At 49.0% G+C, this 25,203-nt stretch overlaps 1 protein-coding gene across 7 annotated transcripts in view; it reads left to right on the top strand.

Annotated features, from left to right (window-relative positions):
- FARP2 (FERM, ARH/RhoGEF and pleckstrin domain protein 2) overlaps window positions 1–25,203 on the top strand; it is a 108,216-nt gene that overhangs the window by 47,603 nt on the left and 35,410 nt on the right. For 4 of the 7 annotated variants that reach the window (XR_006296978.1, XM_043578429.1, XM_043578431.1 and 1 more), the window contains exons 4-13: window positions 213–255; window positions 1,613–1,691; window positions 3,737–3,834; window positions 5,513–5,627; window positions 10,772–10,919; window positions 15,625–15,720; window positions 17,907–18,070; window positions 18,403–18,471; window positions 18,984–19,041; window positions 21,751–22,003. Coding sequence is in view for 6 of the 7 variants with exons in the window: in XM_043578429.1 (XP_043434364.1) it covers window positions 213–255; window positions 1,613–1,691; window positions 3,737–3,834; window positions 5,513–5,627; window positions 10,772–10,919; window positions 15,625–15,720; window positions 17,907–18,070; window positions 18,403–18,471; window positions 18,984–19,041; window positions 21,751–22,003 (1,123 nt within the window). In the remaining variant the exon portion in view is untranslated. Of the gene's footprint in view, window positions 1–212; window positions 256–1,612; window positions 1,692–3,736; window positions 3,835–5,512; window positions 5,628–10,771; window positions 10,920–15,624; window positions 15,721–17,906; window positions 18,071–18,402; window positions 18,472–18,983; window positions 19,042–21,750; window positions 22,004–25,203 lie in introns of those variants that run through there. The other 3 variants (XM_043578430.1, XM_043578433.1, XM_043578434.1) reach the window with 2 other exon arrangements.

Consider the following 25,203-nt stretch of genomic DNA (forward strand, 5'->3'; position numbering starts at 1 on the left):
GACCCAGGCTGAAGTCAGACATTCAACTGACTGAGCCACCCAGACACCCCACTCCCAGGTGTTTTATCAGCATTAGACTGGTGTGTGAGTGGAGAACCAAAATAGGCCCGCCTTAAATATCTCTCCTAATTATAAACAGTTCTGTATTTTGTAACATACTTATTAGAGAAATCATTGAACACATCTGATCTCTTTTCTTAAATTCTCTTTAGATTTGGCTCGAACCTATGAAGCCCATCACTAGGCAAATACGGAGTAAGTCCTTTTTTTAAAGTCTTTAAAAATTCTGTTCATTTTAGATGCTTTCGTTCTTGACTGTTCAAATTGAAGGTATGTTCAGATGTGCATTGTCACTGGATAGCAGCAAGGTGATCGACAACAGTACTTGAACTTGAAAGTCATTTCACTACTTAGTCTTATCCTATGTTAGCTGGGGGTGGGCAGTAATTTAACTCACTTCAGTCTCAGGTGTGGCAGTAACAGGATATGTTCTTTAATTTTGGACCAATATGCAAAGACACATATCGTACGATTTCATTCATATGTGGAATTTAAGAAACAAAACAGATGAACATATGGGAGGGGAAAGGAGAGAGGGGAAACAAACCACAAGAGACTCTTAATGACAGAGAACAAACTGAGGGCTGATGGAGGGAAGTGGGTGGGGGACGGGTATTAAGGAGGGCACTTGTGATGAGCACTGGGTGTCATATGTCAGTGATGAATCACTGGGTTCTACTCTGGAAACCAATACTACACTGTATGTTAACTAATTTGAATTTAAACAAAAAAATAAGAAGGCAGTTTCTCTCTGAATTATGAAAAGACATTGAGGTTCAATTAGCATTTGTAATTTTTTTTAACAATTTTTTTTTCTAGAGAGAACATGCATGACTGGGGAGAGGGGTAGAGAGAGAAGGAGAGAATCTTAAGCAGGCTCCATGCTCCACACAGAGCCCAACACAGGGCTCGATCCCAGGCCTGTGGTCGTGACCCAAGCCAAAATCAAGAGTTAGATGCTCAACCGACTGAGCCACTCAGGCACCCCCCTTTTTTTTTTAAACAATTTTTAAAATTTTATTTTTTTTGATGTTTTTTTTCTGAGTATAGTTGACACAGTTTACATTTTTAATAAAATAGTTCATACTATTTTGTAATTTTAAACATTATTTTTGTTAGTCTCTATTCAATTTGTTAAATTGAGGCACATAGTGATGCCTCTTAATAATTATGTAACGCACAGGGTCCTTTCTAGGGGTCCAGATTCACCTGCAACGTTTTTAGTCCCGAATGGGAGAGAAGGGCGTGCACCAGTAGCTTCATCAGTCACTGGTGACGTCAGGCCGTGTGGGGCATCATCACATTTAGCAAAACAGCTCCTATTTCCTTTTTGGTGAAAATTACATGGGTGTGTTACTATAAAATTTCAGTAAAGCTAAGATACTCAGATGAGCTAATAATACCTTGTGCTTTTTCTTTACAGCAGTCATATTGTTCTGGTTCAGTATAGTTAGCGATGGTGACATTTTTCTTTCACTAAAGTGTACAAAGATCTCAAAAAATAGTGGGATTGACCTAATATTTGTGAAGCTTAAAATGTTTCTTTTCATAGGGCCAAAGAACGCATTGCTTCGTCTAGCAGTCAAATTTTTCCCACCTGATCCGGGTCAGTTGCAGGAAGAATATACAAGGTAAAGAGCCCCTACTAAGCCACAGCTGCTGTCAGCGGGATCTAGAATTCACCTGTATCTCCAGCAGCGCCTGGCTCATCAAGTGCTCAGGCTCTATTCAAAGAATGAATGAATACATCTTCATTCACCTAAAAGGTGAACAGTATACACATAAAAGGTGTGGTCAGTGTCTAGTATTAAAAGAAGCATTTAACTCTTGCACAAACACAAATGCCAGTGGAGCTTGGAAGAGTGTTTATAGTGCAAACTGGGGACAAAGGTGGGGGGACTAACACGTGTTATTGTGCTGTTGAACTGATAGCCTCCTGCTGGCACAGATTTACGCATGTGCATAAAGTTGTCAGGAGCCTAGCCCGTATGCCCAAAATACTCTCAAGTGGGAGAAGTGTTGAGTTTGAGAGTCCTTATGAATATATGAGCAGAAGTATTTTAGGTGATTTCTTTTGTTATCACTCTCTCGAATTCGAGATTGATTCTTCATAGAAATGATTTGAAGAAAATGTTTACAGTTGCTTCATCTGGCCACAGATTATGGAATTTATTTTCCTTGTGTTTTATGTACCAATTCAAAACCCAAGATCAGATATAAGATAAAAGAGAACTGTGATATCATTGTGGTGGTACCAGCCTTTCTGAGCAAAAAAAATGTATTTATACCTGCATCATGGGCATCTTATGAATCTCTCTTTAGAAGGTTCTTACAGAACTGTGTAACATCACAGAATCCCAGGTTGTCAGCTGCAGGGAGATGTAGAGATCCCATTAGCCCAGCCGCTCACTTTGTGGGTAAGGAAACAACCCCAAGGGCAGCAAAAAGTGTTGTTATGAGTGAATACAGACCTCATCTTCTTAGCATATTAAGTACCTGGCGTTTCCCAAAAAAGTCCTCTTTGAGGGAATAACAGGTAACGGAAGGTGTTACCTAACTGGGTCCAAGCCAACTTTATGCAGAAGGTGCTTCTTTTATTTATTAAAAAAAAAAAAAAAAGCAGTTTATTAGAAAAGAAGAAAATCTTCAGAATACAGCTACATGGAATAACAAGCAAATGTTCCCCTTCACTCCCTGCCCACTGCACTGTCCCCAGAAGTAGTTACACTTGAGGAGTGTCTTCCAGACGAATTCACAGCAAATGTATAAATGGAGCCAGGTCTTTAAAGAAATGGTAATTCACAAAGCAGTATCACACTATGCGCCCAGAACTGTGGGTTGGATGGCTTGTTTGGTCTTGTTTCGTTATCCACGTGTCCGTCTTTGTGCATATAGTGCATGTGCCTGTATCTGCTTTACTAAATTATTCTTATATTAGTGCATACTTAGATCATTTCCAATTTTTCTCTGCTATATTGCTGCAAACAAACAGCCTTGCCCACACATCTTTGTAAGCTCTAGAAAATATCTCTCCTGAAAAGTTTCATAAAAGTGAAATTGCTAAGTTAAAGGGTAGCCACATTTAAAATTTAAGAGAATACAGTAAATTTTAACAGCTCACTCAGGTATAAATGGCAGCAAGGGCAGAGAGAGTTTGTCTTGTCCATCGTGGCTCCAGCTCCAGAAATAGTACCTGGAACATGGTACAAGCTCAGTGATCATTTGTCGGTGGAATAGATGTGCATATGAGCATATTAATACTGCCTTCTCTAGTTACATTCAGGAGTGCCTGTTTCTCAGATCCTAGCCAAGGCTGAATATCATCGATCTGTCTCAAACTTCCATAGCCACATTTTAAGCTCTATCTGAATTGGATGTTGCTGATTCTTTCACAACAGAGCCATTAAGTGCAGTTGTGTGTGTGACAGAAGTGACCTGAACTTGTGAGCTTGCCCTTGAAGGTGCGGTAGGGTCCGGGAGGCGAGCATCTGAGTGCTCTCGTGTGTGCGGTGACTCTGCCCACGGAGCTGCCGCCTGCGACTTCGCCTCTTTGTCACTGTCGGCTCTGGTGTCCCTGGTCACCGCTGTTTACGGGTGCTGTCCTGCGACGGAGATGCGGGGGGTCTGCTCTAGAGCCTTCGGAGCTGACATTTGTGCTGTTTGAACTCCCTTCTAGGTACTTGTTTGCCTTGCAACTTAAGAGAGACCTCCTGGAGGAGCGTCTGCCCTGTGCGGACACCACGGCGGCCCTTCTGGCATCCCACCTTCTGCAGTGTGAGTGTCCCCAGCCGCGGGCGGAGGCGCATACGGTGTCCTAGGTGCACGGCCCTCAGGACCGCCAGCACCTGATGTACCTGCACAGTTAATGAATGTGATGAAAGAACAGGCCTTTGATTTGAGTATTTTCTCCAATAAGCTGAAGATTAACATCTACAGAGTGGAAGTCCTTGAGGCAGACAGTCTCCACCAAGAAAGGAAGGCTCCAGGCCAAGAGCTGCAGCCACACGAATCCTTTCCGAACGTCTCTCCTTTGTGTCTTCCCGCATTTTCCCCATAAATGTCTTGCGTCTGGGAGCCAAGTGGCAGCCCTGACCCTCAGCACCCCTGGAAAGAGACCTCCTTGGGGTGACCGTCACAGCCCCTCTGGTGATAAGTCAGTCATCAAACCCTGAGGGAAAAGAACACATTTCTCAGTATGTCACACAGCAAGAGGTAGCTCAGAAGAGCGGGAAAATTTATATTGTAGGAAGAGGTTCCGAAAAACGGGTGTGTGTCTTGCTGGGGCTTTACAAAGCCCCCGCCGACAGGGTAGGACGAAGGAAATGCTGCTTCTGGACTAGAGTCCCTGACACAGAAGTGATGTTTCTGAAATTTGAGCACAGAAAGTAGAATGTAGAAAGTGTGGGGGATCATGGGAATGGCTAAGTACGGGGGTTAATTTGTGGTTTGCCGGGTCCCCTCCCCTCCCCCACACACACCTTGTACAAATAGCAAATTTCATCACTAGGGGCCTTGCTGTCACTTGTTGATATAAGTTTTCAAAGTGACTTCGTTGTTTTTTATTGGGTTTGAGGTCTTCTCAGAGAGACAGCTGGCTTTCCGGTGCCAGTGTGGTGTGATAACCTGTCGAGCCGTCGCCCTGCCCTTGGACGTGCGCTGCGTCCAGTGCGGGAACCTGCAGAGACAGGGCCACCCGCTGCAGCGTGACTCTGAGCCAGGACGTCTGGCTGTAGGAGACGTGACAGAGCAGCTGCTGACAGCATGGTGGGGTCTGAGGCTCGGATACCGCAGCAGACCCGGGGCCCGCCTGCTCGGGGGCTGTGCCCTGCTCATGGGCGGCCGTGTCTTATGTGGACACAGCACACCCTCAAGTGTGGCACAGTGCAAGCGACGTTTCTGTGAACTTGAGATGGTCTCAAAACAAAAAAGATGTATATTGTTTAAGATTATTGGGCTTTAACTACAATTCTTGAAACATCAGTGGCCTCTCAAGCTTCATGAAATTAGAAAGAGACATTGTTTCTCAAGAATTTGAGAGACCCTGAAGGAAAAAATGATTTCAAATACATTGTCCTGAAACAAACAAGATACATATTCCTGGTCACAACAGTCTTGAGACTACAGACAAATAAAGCGAGGTTTAAAACACAGAAAACTCAGGATAAACTGGCGACTGAGTGTCAGCCTCCCTGGGGTCACTCACCAGCATCTTTGTTCTTCAAAACTCAGGAAAAAACTTCTTTACCTGCCTTTATATTTGCCTTTAGTAGCTTAAGATGTGTGGGAAAGTAAAATACAAAATCTTGTTCATAAAATAAAAATATTTATATATTCTTTTGTTACAGATTTAGGATAATTTTTTTTCTTTTAATTCATGCATTTGCATGTACAAATGCTTGTATTTTTCTTTATTTGAGAATTAGAATTACTGACTGTTGTTCTCTCACTTCAGCTGAAATAGGAGATTATGATGAAACCCTGGATCGAGAGCACCTTAAAGTGAATGAGTACCTGCCCAGTCAGGAGCGTTCTCTTGAGAAGATTCTAGAATTCCACCGGAAGCACACGTGAGTCTGTCAGAGTCAGCCGCTGGCACCCTGTCCCTACATTATAATGATGAAATAGTGTATTTAAGTAACGGGAGCCACCACTAAGGCTTCTGCAAGCCTGACTAAAGTGACCGCCATCCACTCCCTGGGAGGGCACAGTCTCACTGCTTTAGAAAGGCCGGAAGGGACGTCAGGGCCCTGGTAAGAGTGACCAGAGGGCAGAGCGTCAGGGGCAGCCATGGGGTCCCACCACATGCATGACACTCTTAATGGTGTGAAGCGTGTGGTAGCCCGCCGAGCAGCAGGCGGCCCTCCTGTGAGGTGGGGTAGGGCTGGCGGGCCTGCTCTTTGACTGGCTTGACGCTGGTACGTCCTTTCAGGTTGAAGAGAGGTGCAGGAGGGAGGGCCAGGGCCGAGGGCCTGGGGGGAGTTAGCTGTGATGTTGAACTCCCCAAAAGGAGAGTGGACAGGAGAGAAGCCTTGCCCTTGAGAAGGTGGACCAAGATGCTCACCTGGAGGACCTTACCCCAGCAAGACTGTGTGCTTCTCATGCATTTGGCCACTCACGGCACTTGGGGAGCTCCTCTTGTGTGCCTGGCATCGGGACGGGCACTGGATACACGAGTATATTGTTGTGCACTCTGGTGTGCAAGCTGAGGGCAGACAGAGCGGCCAGAGTGAGAAGGGTGAGTGGCCGGGCTGCTTGGGCCAGCAGGCATCTCTAAGGAATTGGCCACGTAGGGTTGGTGAAGGGGGAGTGCCAGGCGAAGGCAGCAGCCTGGGAGGGTCCAGGAGACCCAGCATGGTGCCCGCAGTTGCACCTGAATTTCTGGCTTGGCTGGTGGGGCGAGTAATAGTGCCCGCTGCTCACAGGAGGCTGTGTGACTCCACTGTCATGGTAAGACCAAGCAAAGGCCCCAGCCCCCTCTCGGTGCACGGTTGGGGGCACCTCTCAGTGTCAGGGTTCAGCACACTGGGGCAGAGGAACAAAGGGTCATCTCCCAGCGCCAGTCCCCAGGGAGATGATCGCCTGTTTGGGATTTGTTCCTGGAGTTGGCGTGGGGCACTACAGGGTCAAGGGTCCCACCAAGGCATCGGTGCCAGCAGGTGGATGGGTCTGGGATGCGGGCAGAGTGTTGTCAACACGTAAGGCACATCAAGCTGTGCAGGTCACCCAGGGAAGAGAGGGTAGACACAGATGGGAGAGCAGGGCCCAGGACAGCCTCCTGAAGACTGGCCTTGAAGGGAGGAGTGAGAAAGGGGCTCCGCCAGAGGCCATGAGAACAAGGCAGGGTGTGTGGGGGTCTCAGGCTCTGAGGGACGGGTACATCAGGAAAGGGTTGAGGCTCCCCACCGGGCCTGGTGAGTGTGGACACAGGCATGTGTGTCAGGTGATGGAATGGTGCAGGTCTATGAGCAGTCACTTTGAGAGCCACGTGGGAGGGCGCCTGTGCTCACATGTTCATGAGCTTGCACGTGTGTGCGTGTTTGTGCGTCTTAGGGGTGTGTCTCAAGGTGGCTGCTTTAAAAATTCGTGAAAGGGGCGCCTGGGTGGTGCAGTCGGTTAAGCGTCCGACTTCAGCCAGGTCACGATCTCGCGGTCCGGGAGTTCGAGCCCCGCGTCGGGCTCTGGGCTGATGGCTCAGAGCCTGGAGCCTGTTTCCGATTCTGTGTCTCCCTCTCTCTCTCTGCCCCTCCCCCGTTCATGCTCTGTCTCTCTCTGTCCCAAAAATAAATAAACGTTGGAAAAAAAAATAAAAAAAAAAAAATTCGTGAAAGCCAGTTAAAGAGAAATCAGGTGATGTGCTTGACACAGGACTAAACCTGGGTTCTTTCCAACAGAGTGCCGCCATCCCTGAGCTCAGCTGTCTCTTGGCTCTCATGATCTTTTTCTTTTCTTTCTGTCAGATATTTAGGGGGCGCCTGGGTGGCTCAGTTGGTTAAGCATCCAACTTTGGCTCAATGCATAATCTCATGGTTTGGGTCCTGGGTTGGAGCCCCGCATCGGGCTCTGTGCTGACAGCTTGGAGCCTGGATCCTGCTTCAGATTCTGTATCTCCCTCTCTCTCTGCCCCTCCCCCACTCTCTTGCGCACATGCTTGCTCGCTCTCTCGCTCTCTCTCTCAAAAATAAACATTAAGATATCTATTGTTCAGTAATCTCTACATGCAAGGTGGGATTCGAACTCATAACCCTAAGGTCAAGAGTTGCACACTCCTCTGAGCCAGCCAGGTGCCCCTCTCGTAGTTCTGATGTGCTAACTTTGTCCTCCACAGTCATCAGATATTTACTGCACTTTTATTTCTTTTAATCATTTTTTATGTAGGATTTTTAGAGACGATGTGGTACTTTCATTTTAATCAAGATCTAGTTCTTACATAGTTATTTATAATCATCTTCCTCGACCCACTGGAAACACCCTTGTAATCACCCTTCAAGAGGATATTGAAGGAGTGGTTTTTTTTACTTTTATCACAGTTCTTTTGGATCTTTGACATTGAAGAAAAAACATTTGAAAACTGGTGTCTTAGTCCTTCGCGGCTGCTATAACAGAACACCCCGAGCCAGGGGCGCCTGGGTGGCGCAGTCGGTTAAGCGTCCGACTTCAGCCAGGTCACGATCTCACGGTCCGTGAGTTCGAGCCCCGCGTCGGGCTCTGGGCTGATGGCTCAGAGCCTGGAGCCTGTTTCCGATCTTGTCTCCCTCTCTCTCTGCCCCTCCCCTGTTCATGCTGTCTCTCTCTGTCCCAAAAATAAATAAACGTTGAAAAAAAAAATTTTTTAAAAAAAAAAAGAACACCCCGAGCCAGGCAGCGTGGGGACCACAGACTGTGATTTCCCACACTTCTGGAGTTGGGGGTCAGACACGGAGGCACTGGTAGATGCGGGTGTGGTGAGGGCCTGCTTCCTGCGGCACGGATGGCATCTTCTCGCACATCCTCATGGGGCGGGAGGGGCCAAGAGCTCCCCGGAGCTTCTGTTAGGGCATTCTTACTCGTGAATCCCCCACCCAGGCCCTCCCAAAGACCCCCCTCCAAATACCATCACCCCAGAGGTTAGGCTGAAGCATCTGAATTTTGGAGGACACAGACATTCACTCTGGAACGTTCCACCCTCCACAGTTCATGTCCTTCTCACATGCAAAATACATTCATTCCACCCCAACAGCCCAAAAGCCTTCACTGCTCTAACACCAACACTAAATCCTGTGATTCCATGGCCTTACCTGAATCTCATCTTGATGAGATCTGGCTGAGACTCCAGGTATGGTTTGCCTGAGGCACAGTCTCCTCTAGCTGTAAAACCAAAGTACTGTGGTAGGGGATAGGCGCAGGGTGCACATTTCCCCCTCAAAGGGAGGGACTAGAAGGAAGAAAAGGGTGACGGGTCTCAGGCAAGTCCAGAACCTAGTGGAGCAAATGACATAAACCTTAAGGCTCAGGAATAATCCTCTTTGGCTCTGTGCCCTGCCCTCCAGGCCTACCATACTCCTCAAGTATACCCTCCTGCGGCTCCAGGCAGCCCTGGCCTTGGAAACCTGAGCAAGGGCCAGTTGTGTTCCCAACCCCCACGCTCTTCCACTGTGGCCTGTGATGGGAGAGGCGGCCCTGATCCAGATTGCCTTTGGGATCCTCCTTCCCCCGTCCTGATTTCCATTGCGGTGGCCGGTCCATACTGACCTCCTGCTCAGCCTCTTAGCCACACCTCGGTGTTCTTGTTTTCTGCAATATGGGCAGGCTGAGCACTTTCCACGTCTTAAAATTCTGCTTCCTTTTTGCTTAAACTTCCATGTCTCGGGCATCTCTCTCCTCCTGCATTGCTATCAGCAGTCAGAGGAGCCCAGCCATACCTTCATCACTTTGCTTAGAAATCTCTTCGGCCACGGGTGCCAGGAGGGCTTGCTCAGTTAAGCATCCCACTCGATTTCGGCTCAGGTCATGATCTCATTGTTCTTGAGATCGCGCCTGCATCAGGCTCTCCACAAAACACTAGGACACGAATGTAACTCAGCCAGGTGTTGGGCCACTTTATAAAAAGGATCGCCTTTGCTCCTACTTCCAATGACATATTCCTCACTTCTGAGACCTCACCAGAATGATCTTTACCACCCTCGTGTCTACCAAATTTTGTTCACGAAGGCTTAGGGCTTCTCTGAGAAGAAAGGCTTTTTCTCTGCTCTCTTTTCCTTCTTAGCCCTTACCAGAATCTCCCTTAGCATCCCTAACCCTAGCCTCCCCTCAGAACTCCTCCAGCTTCCGCCCAGTGCCCCATTCCAAAACAGAAGCATTGGGACACCATGGAAAACGGTTGTCACACCCTGGGTGTTCCTGCTTGATGATGATTTATCAAATATAAGCTGACAGTCGGGTGTCCATATCAGACTCAGAGAATAGAAGTTTTAGTCTAAGAATAGAAACTGTGGGAAGGGCTGTTCCTTAAAGATCCAGAAGCTCAGACATGTGGGAGTGAGAGGAAGGGTTGTTGATGGAGAACCCCACATGCAGGGCTCAGGCCTTGTGTAGGGGTTCTCCTAACCAGGACCCTGTCTGTCCCCTTCGCCCAGCTGTGCCCTCCCTGAGCGGCAGCCTCCTGCAGGCTGGTCAGTGTGACATGGGCCATGGTCCCTGCCCAGGTCACTGCCCTGGGAGCAGGACTGTGGACTGTGCACTTGGGAAACATGGTTTTATTCCGTTTCATAATTTTATCCTTATAAAAGTATACTGTCTCGGTTAGAATTGTACATTACGAAAACAGTTTTTTTAAGTATGAAATGGGTTTCATGAGATACCGGTGTTATCTGTGGTTTCCCTGCGTTTCGTACCTGTCTCTGCGTACAGTGTTTGCATGTCACCTCCTCAGTATTAAGAACAAATTACAAGGCTGAGCACCTCAGCTCATTTTGTGCATACAAAGAAAACATTCTACCCATCAGGAAGTGGATCACAGGATAAAAGGAAATGGACAGTTTCTTTGGCCTGTGTGTGCTCTGCTGCACTTCTAGTGGGTAAATACACTCACAAAAGCAATCCATTCTCTAAAAAAGCCTCCTGTGTAGGTTTGTTTCATTCTGCTTTGTTTTCCTGATCAGTTTTGTTACACACCTTGGCTCTTTTAGAAATCAAGTTGTTTTCAGTGCTGTGATCATGCCGTCCTTTGTCATAGGGGCCAGACGCCTGCTGAGTCGGATTTCCAGGTGCTCGAAATTGCCCGAAAGTTGGAAATGTATGGCATCCGTTTTCACGCCGCTTCTGACAGGGAGGGGGCCAAAATTAACCTGGCCGTTTCCCACATGGGTGTCCTCGTGTTCCAGGTAGGGAGAGGGCAGGGGTGTGCGAGGACTGGGTGGGGGCTGATTTTACACGTATTGGTAAATTTTCGTTCTGATGCTGAAGGTCTTGGACTGGTCGGAGGAACCTAGCGTGCCTGTCTTATCCCGCGGAGCACTTCTTTCCCTGTCCTTGCTGTCACAGAGCCCTCTGCCCCCCAGGGCACACAGTCAAATGGCACCATTCTATTGCTGAGCCACAGTTCATGTCCATAGAACCTTCAACAGAAACACTGGCTCTTCCACGCTTCAGGCATGGACCTGCTGCAGGTCTGGGTGTGCCGCTCTGTGAGGTGTCATTTCAGTACATGAAATAGACTGGAAAGTATCAGAGTCTGTTGCACGTGATAAGCGTCAGTACAGCCTTCAGGAACTCGTGTATTAGTTATGTATGGATATGTAATTAGTGACATAAAATGGCCGCTAAGTTCTGCCTGCAGTCACACATGTGTGTGCTTGGGTTTTTGCTGTGGAAGCATCCGAAGCAGAGGAACGCAGACCCTTTGTGCCTGAACATGGTGGAGGGCTCCCTGCATCCTCTCACTCGGGCTCAGTGGCCCAGGTGCATGCAGCCGACCTGCAGAGACCTGCTCATTGCTGACTGCCATGGAAGGTTGCATCCTGGGAGTCCAGGGCTGCATCCTGGGACTCCAGGGAGTCCACTCTGTGGGCTCTTTTATTTTTTTAAGTTTATTTATTTATTTTGAGGGGGTGGGTGGAGAGACAGAGAGAGAGAATCCCAAGCAGGCTCTGCACTGCCAGCACAGAGCCTGCCCGACGAGGAGCTTGATCTCATGAACCGTGAGATCATGATCTGAGCCGAAATCAAGAGTCAGACACAACCAACTGAGCCACCCAGGCTCCCCATCTGTGGGCTCTTGTTAACCTGTGTTTGCCTAAAATGGCTTGTCTAGTCCAGGCCTCTGTAGTCAAGCTACACTTGCTTTCTTTCCCTTTCCTTTTTTAACCTAGCCATCAAGTTTCAATTGCCTACTGGGAAAAAAATTAATTTGTAAACAGAACGCTAATTGTGTTATATCGTACACTGACTGACAGGCAATGATTGTGTCAGGCACACCCAACGAGTTGGTGGACCCATGGCCTCCCACACCTGCTCACTCAGATGACAGTCCTACCATCATGCGTGATGAAAATCACATCCATCCAAATCCAGCCAGTGTCATTTTCCAGAAAAGGATAACTACTTTGTAACTGGAAGAAGTTAAAACCAGAAATTAGAGTCTTCAAATTAACCACGTTAGATGGAATTCACTATTACTCTCTCAATTGTTGATGCAGGGGCACCCCGTGGTGACAGGCCTGTGTCCCTACTCCAGCCCACAGAGAGCCTCCTCTTTTAAAGACTTTCATTTGGAAATACTTTCAAACTTAGAGAAAAACTGTAAAGAATTAGAACAGCACATTGAGCCCCCACTTGCCCTTTGCCCAGATTGACGCGCCCCAGCATTTCTCACCTGTGCTTTATGGTTTGTGCTTCCCCCAGCACACATTCTCCTCCCCCGACTCTCTACATGCACACGCACATGTGCACCTGCAGATGGTTTTTCCGAAGCATTTGAGAGTGAGTTGTAGACTTGAGGACCCTTGACCACTGAAGGCACATATTTCTAACAAGAAAGGGCTCCCTTACCCTCCTCACTGACGCAGTGGATCCACTGTTCATTTTCTGGTCTTGTCAGCCGGCAGCGTCCTCACAGCTGCTGTTCTCCCCAGGATGGGACCCAGTCGAGGACCAGATGCAGCACTTAGCGATCGTGCCTGCAGTGTCCTTTAAGCTGGAACATTTATTTTTTTCTTTATCTTTTACCGCCTTGACAGTATTGAAGAGCACAGTCCTTTTTCTCTTTAATAGGATGTTCTTGACTTGTGGTTTGTCATCTGTTTTCCTGGGATTAGGTTCAGGGGACACATTCCCAGCTGGACCCCTACCCGGGTGTCGTCACGTCCTTCTCAGGGGGTCACGACAGAGACGCCACCTGGCCTCACTGGTGGTGTGAATCTTCATCGCTGCTTTCTGGTTATTAGCTATCAGTTACTATAGTTACTAGTTTTTCTCTTTCAACTAATAAGCAATCTGTGGAGAGGCATGTTAAGACCACTCAGTTATCCTGTTTCCCTCCAGATCTCACACCCACTGAACCAGATGGTCACAGGCTCCCGCAGTCCTGGGCCTCACTTTCAAACTCAGATAACCAGGGATCGAAATCCTCTCCGTTCAGAAGAAACAGAACCTATGCCAGGGACGGAAGAGGAGAAACAAAGCCCATAGAATCCTCAGAGAGGACCCCACCTTTTGTCTGTCCCATGGGCAAGACACAGAAAATTGCTTTATGCTGGGTGATGCTTATGAGGAATAGGAATCCGAATGTACAGTTTTCATCTTGTTATGTGAAATTCTAGTCTAGTCATTTATAACAGTAAAACACTGGTAATTCATCAGGAGGCTGGTGCATCCATACTGTGGAGTATCAGGCAACTGCACAGGAACGTAGAGGCTTCCTGTGTCGTGGCACGTGGGACGTTCTGTCGGACGCCCTGTCCCTGTTGCGTGAGCAAAGACTCAACAGGTGTGTGTGGGGTTTGCTGCTGCCCGTGGGAAAAAAGGAGAATTACACCCCATTTATGCCATAGAAGAACCAGGTGGTATTCGTGGCCACGGGGAAGGCAGCTGTGGGTTCCGGGAGCCAGTGAGGGGGCTTTTCCCTGTGGACACATTCTGGTGCCTGCGAGTTTGAACCTTGTTGACGTGTTACTGTCTTACGCTTTCCGGAACGCCCTGCAGAAGTCAGAGAGGACCTTCATCTCTGAAACACGAGCAGTGTCCAGTCTCAGGGACACACGGAGAACAGGAGCGCCTGCAGGTCTGAGATGCGGTGGCAGAGAGGGCGGTGTTGGCGGGATGGGACTGGAAGATGAAAGTGAGGCAGAATCTCCACCAGGAGGCTTTGACTGAAGGTGGAGGAGGGGAGCGAAAATTCAGGGAACAGCTCAGGAGGCCCAGCACCCAGCACCCAGGAAGCCCAAAGCAGCAGAGGGAGCCTTTAAGAAATTACCTGGGGAAAATATCCAGAACCGAATGCACAAATTTCCACGTTAGAACCATCTACACGTTCCTCGTATAACCCACGAGGAAAGATCACCACAGAACACACTGGCGTGAAATGTCATAGTAGGGGATGGGACCAGAGAGCTTCCAGGAGGAGAGACCAGGAAGCGTGTCAGACTCGTCAGGGGCAACACTGGAAGCCACAAGACGACCGGGCAGGCGGTCGTGCAGAACACGAAAGTCAGTCAGTTCCCACCCAAGGGCCTGTGCCCCGTCCAGCAGGACTTCCCAGGACTTCCGTGCAGAGAAAATAAGAGGGTTTTCCAGACACGCAGTTTTGCAAAGGGGTGAGTGCTGAGCACCCCTTAAAGGACGAAAGAGACCAGGATGGCGGGGGGGGGGGGGAGGCTCACGTTGGGGTCCGGGGCCCGGAAAGCACCTGCCAGCGCGCAGGCAGCGGGGAGAAAATTGTCTCGTGGATCAGACCCATCGAAGAGTTTAAATTCCGCATGGATGGTTTAGGCTGAATTGGTGATGGGAACATAGAGAATTGAGTAAATGAAAAGAGGCACTCAGTAAGTCAAGAAAAAGGAAAGGAGCAAAATATAGTTAGAATTCACCATAGCTCAGCCTGTGAGCCGTACTCACGTGATCAATAGTATGGAAACCAAATTTAAAATTCAGTGGCCATCGAGGGGTGCGGGAGGGCTCAGAGGCCAGGTCTCCCACAGGCACCCCGGGCGGGCGTCAGAGCTGCTGGGGAGGGTGGGGGGGTTTCTGTCCCAGCAGGAGTGCTTGAGCGTGGGGCCCACAATGCCTGGGTTCTATCTCAGGCCCTGCCTGACGTTTCTGATTACACCGTGGGTCATTGCATACAAATCCGTGTGAGAGCAGTGCTGCCGGCTGCCCAGGTTTAAAAGTTAGAAAGTCTCTGCTCTCTTTCTCACTCTTTCTCTAAATAAATAAACTTTAAAAGCGGGGAGGGCTTCTCGGTGGCTCAGTCAGTTAAGTGTCCCACTCTTGGTTTCGGCTCAGGTCATTATCTCACAGTTGGTGGGATCGAGCCTCAAGTCTGGCTCTGCGTGCGCAGACAGCGCAGAACCTGCTTGGGATTCTCTCCTCCCTCGCTGCCCCCTCCTGCTTACTCACGTGCACGCACACTCTCTATGTGTAAATATACTTTAAAAAATAATAGTAATTTGTAGGAGAGCCGTATCAAAAACCTCAACTTTTCCTAAAACAGGCAGATTTGTATGTTTAGTGTTGACATACTAATTCAGAGTCATTCCAAATATAATTGTAAAGTATCAAGTGGGTTGTTGTGCTATCTGGTAAGTTTGTAATTTAAACATTTCTGTTTCCGGGCGTTTGAGTGGCACGGTCGGTTGAGCATCCAACTTCAGCTCAGGTCATGATCTCACAGTTTGTGAGTTCAAGCCCCACGCTGGGCTCTGTGCTGACAGAGGTCCTCCCCACCCCACCTTCCCTCTCCGCTCCTCCCCTGGTTGTGTTCTTTTTCAAAAATCTATATTAAAAAATAAAAAAATCTTCTCTTTTCATGAAAAAATGTGTGTGTCTGTCTGGATTATAAACGTGTCTGAGTGTGCATCTCTTGGATTTCAGGGCACCACCAAAATTAACACTTTTAACTGGTCCAGAGTCCGAAAACTCAGCTTCAAGAGGAAAAGGTTTCTCATCAAACTGCACCCAGAGGTCCGTGTAAGTATGATTTGGAGCACTTTCTAAATTTTAAGAAAATTTATTCTGCTAGAATATTGACTTTTCAAATTATAAAGCACTTTGGCGCCATGCACACAAGAGTTTAAGGATGGGATCTGGAATTGTGCGGAAGGGCTTCTGGGTAACCTGCCCTGTAGGGCTGCCGCTGAGGATGGGTCAGCGTTCTGGGCAGGGACCACTCACACAGCTCTTCCCAGCTGGTTTTCGGGTTTAGCCGGGTCTGAGGTGAGAGAGAGAAGCTCCCAGGGGCTGCTGAGAACAGTCTGTTTATTGAGCCTCTTTGTTCTCTAGGTTAGGAGGCTGTGGTCTGAAGGCCTACGGCACATTAGCATTAGAGCTTCTGTCACAAGTAAGCTGAGGGACGTTCCCAGTATTCTCCTGTCTCTTTGATTCAGAAATTGACCTTTTGCGTGCTCTAAATGGAGAAGTCTTGATTTTCAGAAAATAAGTACTCCTTTCATTTGAGATTGTCTGTCAATAAAGTAATAATTACATATGAATTTCCTGAAATGGGTAAAGATGGAAAAAAGTAAATGTCTCTATAAGTGTGATAGTTAGGGAAAATCCAGTCCTTGAAACGATTCGAAGATGTCCACATTGGTACGTTCCCAGTGTACAAAGGAGGTTAGGAAATGAGAGTAGATTAGCCGAACGCTGCGGTTGAGGCTTAAGAGGCTGTGTCAGCGAAGACTGGCTTCCAGCGGTGGGAGATTTAGGCCCTGAACCAGCTGAGAAGAAGGCTCTACTTAAGCTTTTAAAAGGCACTTGATTAGCAAGAGCTTTTGTCCAACAGCAGGTTCCTGGGCTGCCTGGCTGTTTCCTTTCTGTAGAAGCCAGGAAGGAGGGCTTGTTTCTTACTCAAGTATCTGCTGTAGGGATGGGAGGGAAGGATAAGGGATGCTGAAAACATACACAAAATCAGGTAAAGGGCTGCCGTTTTCTCCGTGAGTGAAAGAAAGGGTTCTGGGGCTGTTGGGACAAGTTGGAAAGAGGAGCGTCCCTGCCCAGTGTGCTGGAGCCACAGCATGACACTCCATCAAGGCTCAGGGCTGCGGCTGCACCTGCCCATGGCAGTTACAGCTTGTATCCGTCAGCACTTAGATTTTAAAGACAGAATACAGGAGTCTGGGTAGGATAGTCTTTCTGGAAGATAATTTAGAAATATGTCACGAGGTTCAAAAATGTGCATTGTGGGGGCGCCTGGCTGGCTCAGTCGGAAGAGCATGTGACTCTTGTTCTCGAGGTCATGACTTTGAGCCCCGTGTTGGATGTAGAGATTACATAAGTAAATAAATAATTTTTTTTTAATATGCATTGTTTTAAGCTCAGTGTAACAATTCTAGGAACCTATCCTGAGGAGTAGCTATGAGAGAAGGCAGTAGTTTCTTCAAGGCGATGTGTGTGAGGACATCCAGCACATCCCAAAACTCCGCAGGCAACAGCATATAAATAATTGCCTCACAGACAAAATGCCCTGGTTTGCTGGGTGGGATGTGTCGCAAGGATACACTTATAAATGTTAGCAGTTGTGCGATCGTGGGTGACTGTATTTTTCTGGTAATTTCTACAGTGAAATTTCTTCTCAAATATAAATGACACCAGAAGTCTTTATAGATAATTCAGAATAAAAATCTTCCTGAGTTTTTTAAGTTTATTTATTTATTTTAAATTTTTATTTTTGAGAGAGAGAATGTGCCCGTGAGCAGGGGAGGGGCAGAGAGAGAGGGAGACACAGAATCCGAAGCACACTCCAGGCTCCGAGCCGTCAGCACAGAGCCTGATGCGGGGCTTGAACTCCCGAACCATGAAATCATGACCTGAGCCAAGGTTGGACACTTAACCAACGGAGCCACCCAGGCGCCCCAAGTTTATTTTGAGCAGGAGTGTGTGCACATGCACTCGCACTTGAGCACTTGAGGGGCAGAGAGGCAGGGAGAGAGAGTCCCGTGCCGTCAGCGCAGAGCCCAGCTCGGGACTCTGTTTCATGAACCGTGACATCATGACCTGAGCCAAAATCAAGGGTCAGACGCTCAACCCATGGAGTCACCCAGGTCTCCCAAAAATATCTTCCTAATTTTTAACTTTGAATAAAAAGCCTGTTGCCTGAATACTGCCTAAATTTTCTTCTTGAATTAGTTACTTGAACCTTTGTGTTTTGTTTCTAGGGACCTTACCAGGACACACTGGAGTTCTTGTTGGGTAGTAGAGACGGCTGTAAGAACTTCTGGAAGATCTGTGTGGAGTATCACACCTTCTTCAGACTCTTTGATCAACCTCAGCCCAGAGCTAAAGCTGTCTTCTTCAGCAGGGGCTCCTCCTTCAGATACAGGTGGGGCCACACCACGTGTCGGTGGGGCTCTGGCGGCTTTTAGGACTGAGAGTATGCATGTCCCTGGTCAGCAGGCAAGCACTGTGAAATGGTTCAGAGAATTACATGCAGAACACAGCTACTGTGAAACTGGAGGGAGCAAATCCAGTAAGATAGTGGAAAAAACAGTTGTGATAAAAACTGTGCGAAATCAGTTATGCTTATCACAAACAGAACTTTACAATGTCTCTGGGAACTTAGAGGGCTGGCACGTGCTATTTCGCCTTCCTGGAAAATTAATGCTGTGAATTGCTGCCGATTCTTTCCTTTAAAATCTGAACTTTTATTCACAGTGGAAGGACTCAGAAGCAGCTGGTGGATTATGTCCGAGACAGTGGGGTGAAGAGGGTTCCCTATGAGAGGTGAGCACCATGGTCTTTGTGATGGAGAGTATGTGCTTTTAAAGTTAATATTTTACATAGTTTTAACCTTTACGTAGTCACCTCAAGTACATAAACATGTATTTTGACACTGGAGTTCTCTTTCTTTTATTTTTTTTAAATAATGGATTAATATCTGTCTATAGTTACTCTGCGCAGATACGGACAATTACTTTTTAGCCTCTAATCTGTATAGCCTATCTTATATATAATGTTTTTATATAGTATGCTTAACTTTGAATCTGAAAATGCATGGGTTTTTTGCATGTGGAATTTTTCTTCAGCGTGAGGGGATAATTTTACCTCTTCTGCGACATCTGTTTTATCTGAATTCCTGCTTTTTGTCACTGCCTGTTTCTAGCCAGGTGCCTGTGGCATGTTATCAGAACCTTAGCCCCGTTCTTACGTGCACTCTTCCTCGGGGCACGGCTGCCCTCAGAACAGGTGCCGGGAGAGGCAGGCTCGGTGGCTCACAGATTGTTCTCTGTTTGCAGAAGACACAGCAAGACTCGGATGTCTATTCGTGCTCTGACTGCAGACTTGCCAAGACAGGTTAGTCCTTCCGGTTGAAACATACGTGACATTATCACCCGTACTCTTTTGCAGAATCACCTGGCAGTGTTGTAACAGGACTCTTAGAATCAGTCCTGTTGTTTACATGGCACTCCCAGCCCAGGGGCTGTTTGCAGAAAAGGAGTCCTAAGTAAGGAAAAGCTTTGTGCATTGAGACGCACTACGATGGTATTGTAACGCTGCCTGTGCTAGGTGACTCACTAGCACGGTTTTGGTTTCAGGTGTGCCCATTCGATGGGGGGTACCCGGGAACCGCCACAAGTCCCGGGGCAGGAGAGCGGTGTGCAGCCTGGGACACACGCACAATGTGTTGGCAAGGGGAGCTAGCAGGTTGCGGAGCAGCCTGTGTGATGAATCTAAAGTGACAGATGCACAGAGAGGACAGGCTAGAGGCACAAACCTAAGTGTCCCGTGTCGTCTCTGGGTGGCAGGGTTCCAGGCAAGTTCTACTACTTGCCTATCAGGAAGCTCAGCTTGCTTGTCAGGAAAACAGACACTGAATGTTACCTTTATAAAAGCGTGAAACTGTAAAATGCCAGCTTAGGGTGCTAATTTACTTAAACTATATTCACAGAGTGAGATTTTTTTTGCTAATATGTTAAGGGTGAAAAGCAGGAAACAAATTTATATCCGTGTTTGGCGTGATTACTACTATACTAAGCATGGGCATAGCCAGAGGCAGTGCAAATGCTTCACAGAAAGACATTTGACCACAGAATCCAAAATGTGATAGCAGAGCCGGCGTGAGGGGACGTGGCTGGTCCTGTGCTTCCCGTGTGCTTGACTAGAGTGTTCCTGTCTGCAGGCTCACAGGTCAGCTTCCACATATGTACTGTATGTAGACTCTTGCTCTCTTCATGTGATGCTGTCACTGTCTCCTCGTGCAGCTCTGTAGTTTCACATTTAGAAGTTTTTATTCCCGTTCGATGTTAGTCTTTGTTGACAGTTGGTCATTTATATTGTTATAGTATTTCCAGAAGCTGCACTTGTACCTCATGGATCAAAGCTCGTGTTTCCCAAACTTTGTTTAATTGGATCTTTTAAATAAAAATATTCCTTAACTCTTCTAGGTATGTTTCACATTTAGGAATTTTTTGCTAAATCAATGGATATTGAAAGACTTCTATTTAAACAAAGTTAAAATTTATGAATGGTTTCTTTTTTTTAATTTTTTTTAAAGTTTATTTACTTTGAGAGAAAGAGAGCATACAAGCACAGGAGGGGCAAAGAGAGAGGGAGGCAGAGAATCCCAGACAGGCTTTGCACTGTCAGCACAGAGCCCAATGTAGGGGCCGATCCCATGAACCGCGGGATCACGATCAGACCTGAGATAAAGAATCGGAAGCTTAACTGACTAAACCACTCAGGTGCCCCTGAATAGTTTGAAATAGTATGAATGGGGGCACCTGACTGGCTCAGTCAGAAGAGCGTGTGACTCTTGATCTCAAGGTTGTGAATTCAAGTCCCACATTGGAGCTGCAGCCTACATTAAAAATGAATGAATAAAATCGTATGAATAAGGGTGCCTGGGTGGCTCAGTTGATTGAGCATCCAGTACAACTCTTGATTTCAGCTCAGGTCATGATCTCAGGTTTGAGGGTTTTGAGGCCAGAATCAGGCTCCATGCTGACAGTGTAGAGGCTGCTTGAGATCCTCTCTCTCCCTCTCTCTCTGCCCCTCCCCCCCTCGTGCTCTCTTTCCCTGTCTCAAAATAAACATTAAAAAGATAATACGAATAGTCTAAAAATTACATTTAAACTCTCAGTTCTGATACTGTCTTTTAAAAGCCACAAGAGCATGTTGAGTACAGTTGGGTGATTGAAAAAGCGATGGGATGGACACCTGTGAGAGACTGACCCGTGGACTGAAAGCTACCATTTTCTTTCTGGTCGGTCACCGCTGTGGCTTCTGCCGCTGCGCTCATATCGCATGCCGCTCCTTGCGCAGAAAATCATTCAGGACTGTCTGGTGCCACCTTGGTCTAACCACCCTCTTGACGATGTTGTGTGTGTCTACGTCATCTGAAGTTTCCTGGAGGCGTGACTGTCTTGTGGCACGTGAGCGGTGACGGAAGGAGAAGAGAGGGCTCGCCCCGTCTCCTTGCGTGTGGGACTGTGAGTGAGGACAGGGTCCTCCTGCCCCTGAGCAGCTGCTCACGCGAGCTGGGGGCGACGCCAGTGCTTCCAGAAGGCCCCGGGGTTCCTGTGCTGCCGGCGCTGGCAGAGGCCCCGGCCGTGCGTGCCCGTGTGAATGTACTACCGACGCGCTTCATCAGTGCCTGGCCGTGACCTCCGAGGAATGAGCGTCACGTGCAGCCGTGTGTGTCGCCTTATTGGTGCTTTGGTTTGGAGTCTCGTTAGCTGAATGGAGTGGCTCACGCCCTCTGTCCTCTGCCCCGGAAATGATGAGTATCCAGCACGCTCTCCTGCAACCTCAGGGTGGCACGGGACACTCTTACAGCATAAGAGAAAAAATGAAACTGTAAGGGGTTTTAAACAGACGATCCTGGGTCCTTCTGAAATCCTATCTGCGTTTACAAATCTTCAGTTCTAATGGGGAAAGTCTGGTCAGTCGCACTTCTTAGTAGAGGCAGACGTACGAGCTTGGGTCCGTTAGCTTTGCAGCTTTCCAATGATGATTTGTAATCTTATGTGCGCCTCTTTTCTTCTCTTCATCTGTGACCCGCAGAGCGTCTCCTTCACCGAGGGCCTGAGGACCTCTGCGTCCCCGTCTTCAGCAGACGCCTCCTCCTATTCCGTTCCTACCTCCCCTCTGGCCCTGCGAGGCCTGCCTGATTTCAGAGACAGCAGTGGCTCCCTCACCGAGCCCCAGGCTCCCGACACCAAGAGGCCAGCCGCAGAGAGGAGCAGCACAGCAGCGGCCGACGGCAACACCAGACGGGCCCAGTCCCCCGGGCCCCCTGCACCGCAGCCTTGTCAAGGTGTTGGGTTTTGTCACGTTGTGAGGAGTTGCAGCCCCAGTCGCCCCGTGGGGCGGAGTCACGACACTGCCACAGACCCAGATGCAGGGGGTGCTGGCGGGGAGCGTAGAGCTGCTGGTAAAAGTGACCGCGGGGGTGGCGGTGGCTTGACCGTGGGTTTGTCCCCCACCAAGGGGGAGCACCCACACGGCCGGCAGGGCAGTGGTGGTGGTGGGGGGCCTGTTTTCACATTGACAAATGCCCGGCTGCAGGTGTCTGAGGAGTTCATAGACGATGACCCGGCAGACATCTCTTTCTTTGCTGGAGGCTCGGAGGCATTTTCCTTCCCCTACTGTGCATTGGCCCCGCAGGCCCCTCCCTGTGGTCACCCCAGCTCCACCCCCTCCAGCCCAGACAGGTACCCCCCGGGGGTCATACACATGCACGTAGAGCACGGTTTTGAATTTGAGGGAGAGGATGGCTTTGGTGGCAACGTGCACCCCTCAGACACCTCAGAGCTGTTTGAGGTGAAGGCACAAGCCAGCCTGATGCAGAGCCTGCTGAGCGCCTCGGAGACCAGCTCGCTGAGGAACAACCAGTCTGAGAACAGCTCCCTCAGCAACCTGCCGCTTCACAGCGGCCTGTCTGTGCGCACTCCCAGCTCGGCCAATCAGTCCGAGGCCAGCTCCATGGCCAACTTCCCGGCCTGCTCGGTCCGCTCCGAGGCCAGCTCAGCCTTCCAGCTCTCAGACATTATCGACCAGTTAGAGCAGCTCAGCTACCCGCCCACCACCGCTGAGGACTCCAGCAGCACAGACACGGATTCGTGGGGCGCCGAGGCCGGGGCCCCATTAGACATGAGCCTTTTTTTCAGCAACCCTTTTGCACAGACAGGTGGAGAGAGAGTCCTTTTTGATCTGCAGACCATAAAGAATTTGACTCCAGGAGAGCGGGTAGATAAACACCCTTCCTGAGCAGCCCTGGGCCCCCTTGCAGGGTCACCCCCCACCCGCTCAGTGTGGTGAGAGCTCAGACTGGTGGCTTTACACCTAGGCAGCGAGTCTGTGTTCGAGGCTAGATGTTCTTCTTTTTCTAGTTTTCTGCTTAGTCTGTTCTGAATATCAAAGGATTAAAACTTTTGCTTAGAATGGTGTGTTAAAAGGCGTAAAGTAGATGAGTATTTCCACCTAAAGGCTGATGAGTCAGTCTTCGCAGCTTTATCTCTGGCATACGCGTTGACTCAGCGAGAAACTGGCGCCCCACTTTTGGAAAGGTACGCGGTTCTGGTCCACGTTGGTCTCTACTGCAGTGTGCATTGTGCCTGGTGCTTCTTTTTTAAGATGAAGCTTGCTGCCTGAGCTTCATCAGGACGGCAGTCTGGTGGGATTTGTCCAGGCCCCGCACAGAATTTCCGGTAAGCCCCGCAGAACCCAGCTCCTGGGAAAGGCCCTGGAGGCCGAGGCCCCCTGCCTACCCAGCCCTGCAGCTGCACGTGGCGGGGTCCCTGGCCCTGCGGCAGCGCTCTCTGCGCCAAGGGCATTGTCTACTGACTTTAGATCCAGAAATGGTGCTGTGTTTAGATAGTGGGCTTGCAGAAGTTTGGTTTAAAATGCAATGTAAGTTTGAACTGCTCTCTTCCATCTGGCTCAATCGGGATATAAAATACTTGGTTGCAGAAAAAGCAGAACTGGACACACCGATCCGCCTGAAAGTTCAAGTGCATAAGCTCTCACCAGAGCTCTCTGCTTCACACCGATGGGAGGGCTGTTCACTAAAAAGCGGCAGCACCCAGGAGCTCCACACACGTCAAGGGCTGAGATGTTCACTCTTCGTTCAGGAGTGTCATTTCCTTCAGGCCGGGTTGCGTGTGGTACGTGGGCGCCAGCCGTTTCTAGTAGTGTCTGTTTCTGAGGCAGATGGAATGGCCACGGGAATGGACAGCCTGAGGTGGCCATGCCCACCGGACGGGCACACTCGGAGGTGCCTTGGTCTGCGCCACCATGAAGCCCGGGCTGCTGCCCACTTCACAGATCGGACTTTCGTAGCTTATCCTTTCTGGTCTTACCTAGTAGAGACAGGCCGTGTTAAAGGCCGTGCTTCTTAAACGTCCCTTGGTAACTGCAGGCCTCCCGTCTGTCCCTGTGTGCGGATGGCGGACCCTCCGCCTGGCGGGTACGTGTGCACACGCCCAGCAGCCAGCGGCCTCTCGCCAGGGGCCGTCTTTGTCATCCGCATTCACCGGATTACCAGCAGAGGCTTTTTGCCAAATGTGTTGATTTTCCATTTCTGTACCTGCCTTAAACCTGCGGCACCATCTCATCACTGGGGCCTGCAGGTCCTTCTCGCTTATCCTATCCCTTGTTCCTGAGACCTGGCCTGTGTCCAGCGTGGAGGCAGTCTGGTGCAGTGTCGTTCGTGTTGGCTGACCAGTACCTGTGAAGAGACGGTGTGAGCGAGGGAGAAGGTGGTAGGGTTGCACAGGTAGGAACCACAAGTTAGAATAGCATGTTCCAGACACTTTGTCTTTCCCTTGGGGTCACTCAGACACAAACCCTGCCTGTGTCTGTGCGGCGAGGAGTTAATCTGTATTCCATGGAAAATGCTTTTCCTGGGCTGTAGTCGTCATGAGGGCTGCCTCTCTCCTAGTGAAAGTGCCTGGCATTGGGCTCAGCGAACCTGAGTTGTCCTGTTTCGGGTGCCTAGGCAGCAGGCCCCACGTGGGTGGGTTGGAGCCAGCCAGGGCGGGTGGGGGAGGTCCTCATCACACCACCCTTGTCCTGCAGATTCCGAGTAAAGGCTGTTCTCCGACAGCTTCTACCAGGCCTTCCTGTAAAGGCGTTCTGTTTCCCCGGTGAGCCTTCATTTTCTAGAGTTGATTTTTTAGCTTTTTATTTAGAATGTTTTCAAAATACACAAAAGCAGAAAAGGGAGTAGACATACCCCCGTTGCCACCCCATTCAGCGTTACCAGAGTCCGACCGTGCCTGTGCCGTCTGCCCCTTTTCCTTCTCCGCGTTTGGTGCTCTAATATTTTCTTGTGGGCCCTGACATGCCGATGCCTTTCCTCAGAATGTCTACGTGCATCTCTGAAACGTGACCCCCCTTCTCTCATGGGGCCACAGACAGTCATGCAAACTTAATAACCCCGTGGTATCCTCAATAACCCTGTGGTATCCTCCAGTACCAGGGATGTACTTGAATTTGCCCTGGTGCCTGAAGGGC

Source organism: Prionailurus bengalensis, chromosome C1, assembly GCF_016509475.1.
Source record: "Prionailurus bengalensis isolate Pbe53 chromosome C1, Fcat_Pben_1.1_paternal_pri, whole genome shotgun sequence".
NCBI classification, from domain to species: domain Eukaryota; kingdom Metazoa; phylum Chordata; class Mammalia; order Carnivora; family Felidae; genus Prionailurus; species Prionailurus bengalensis.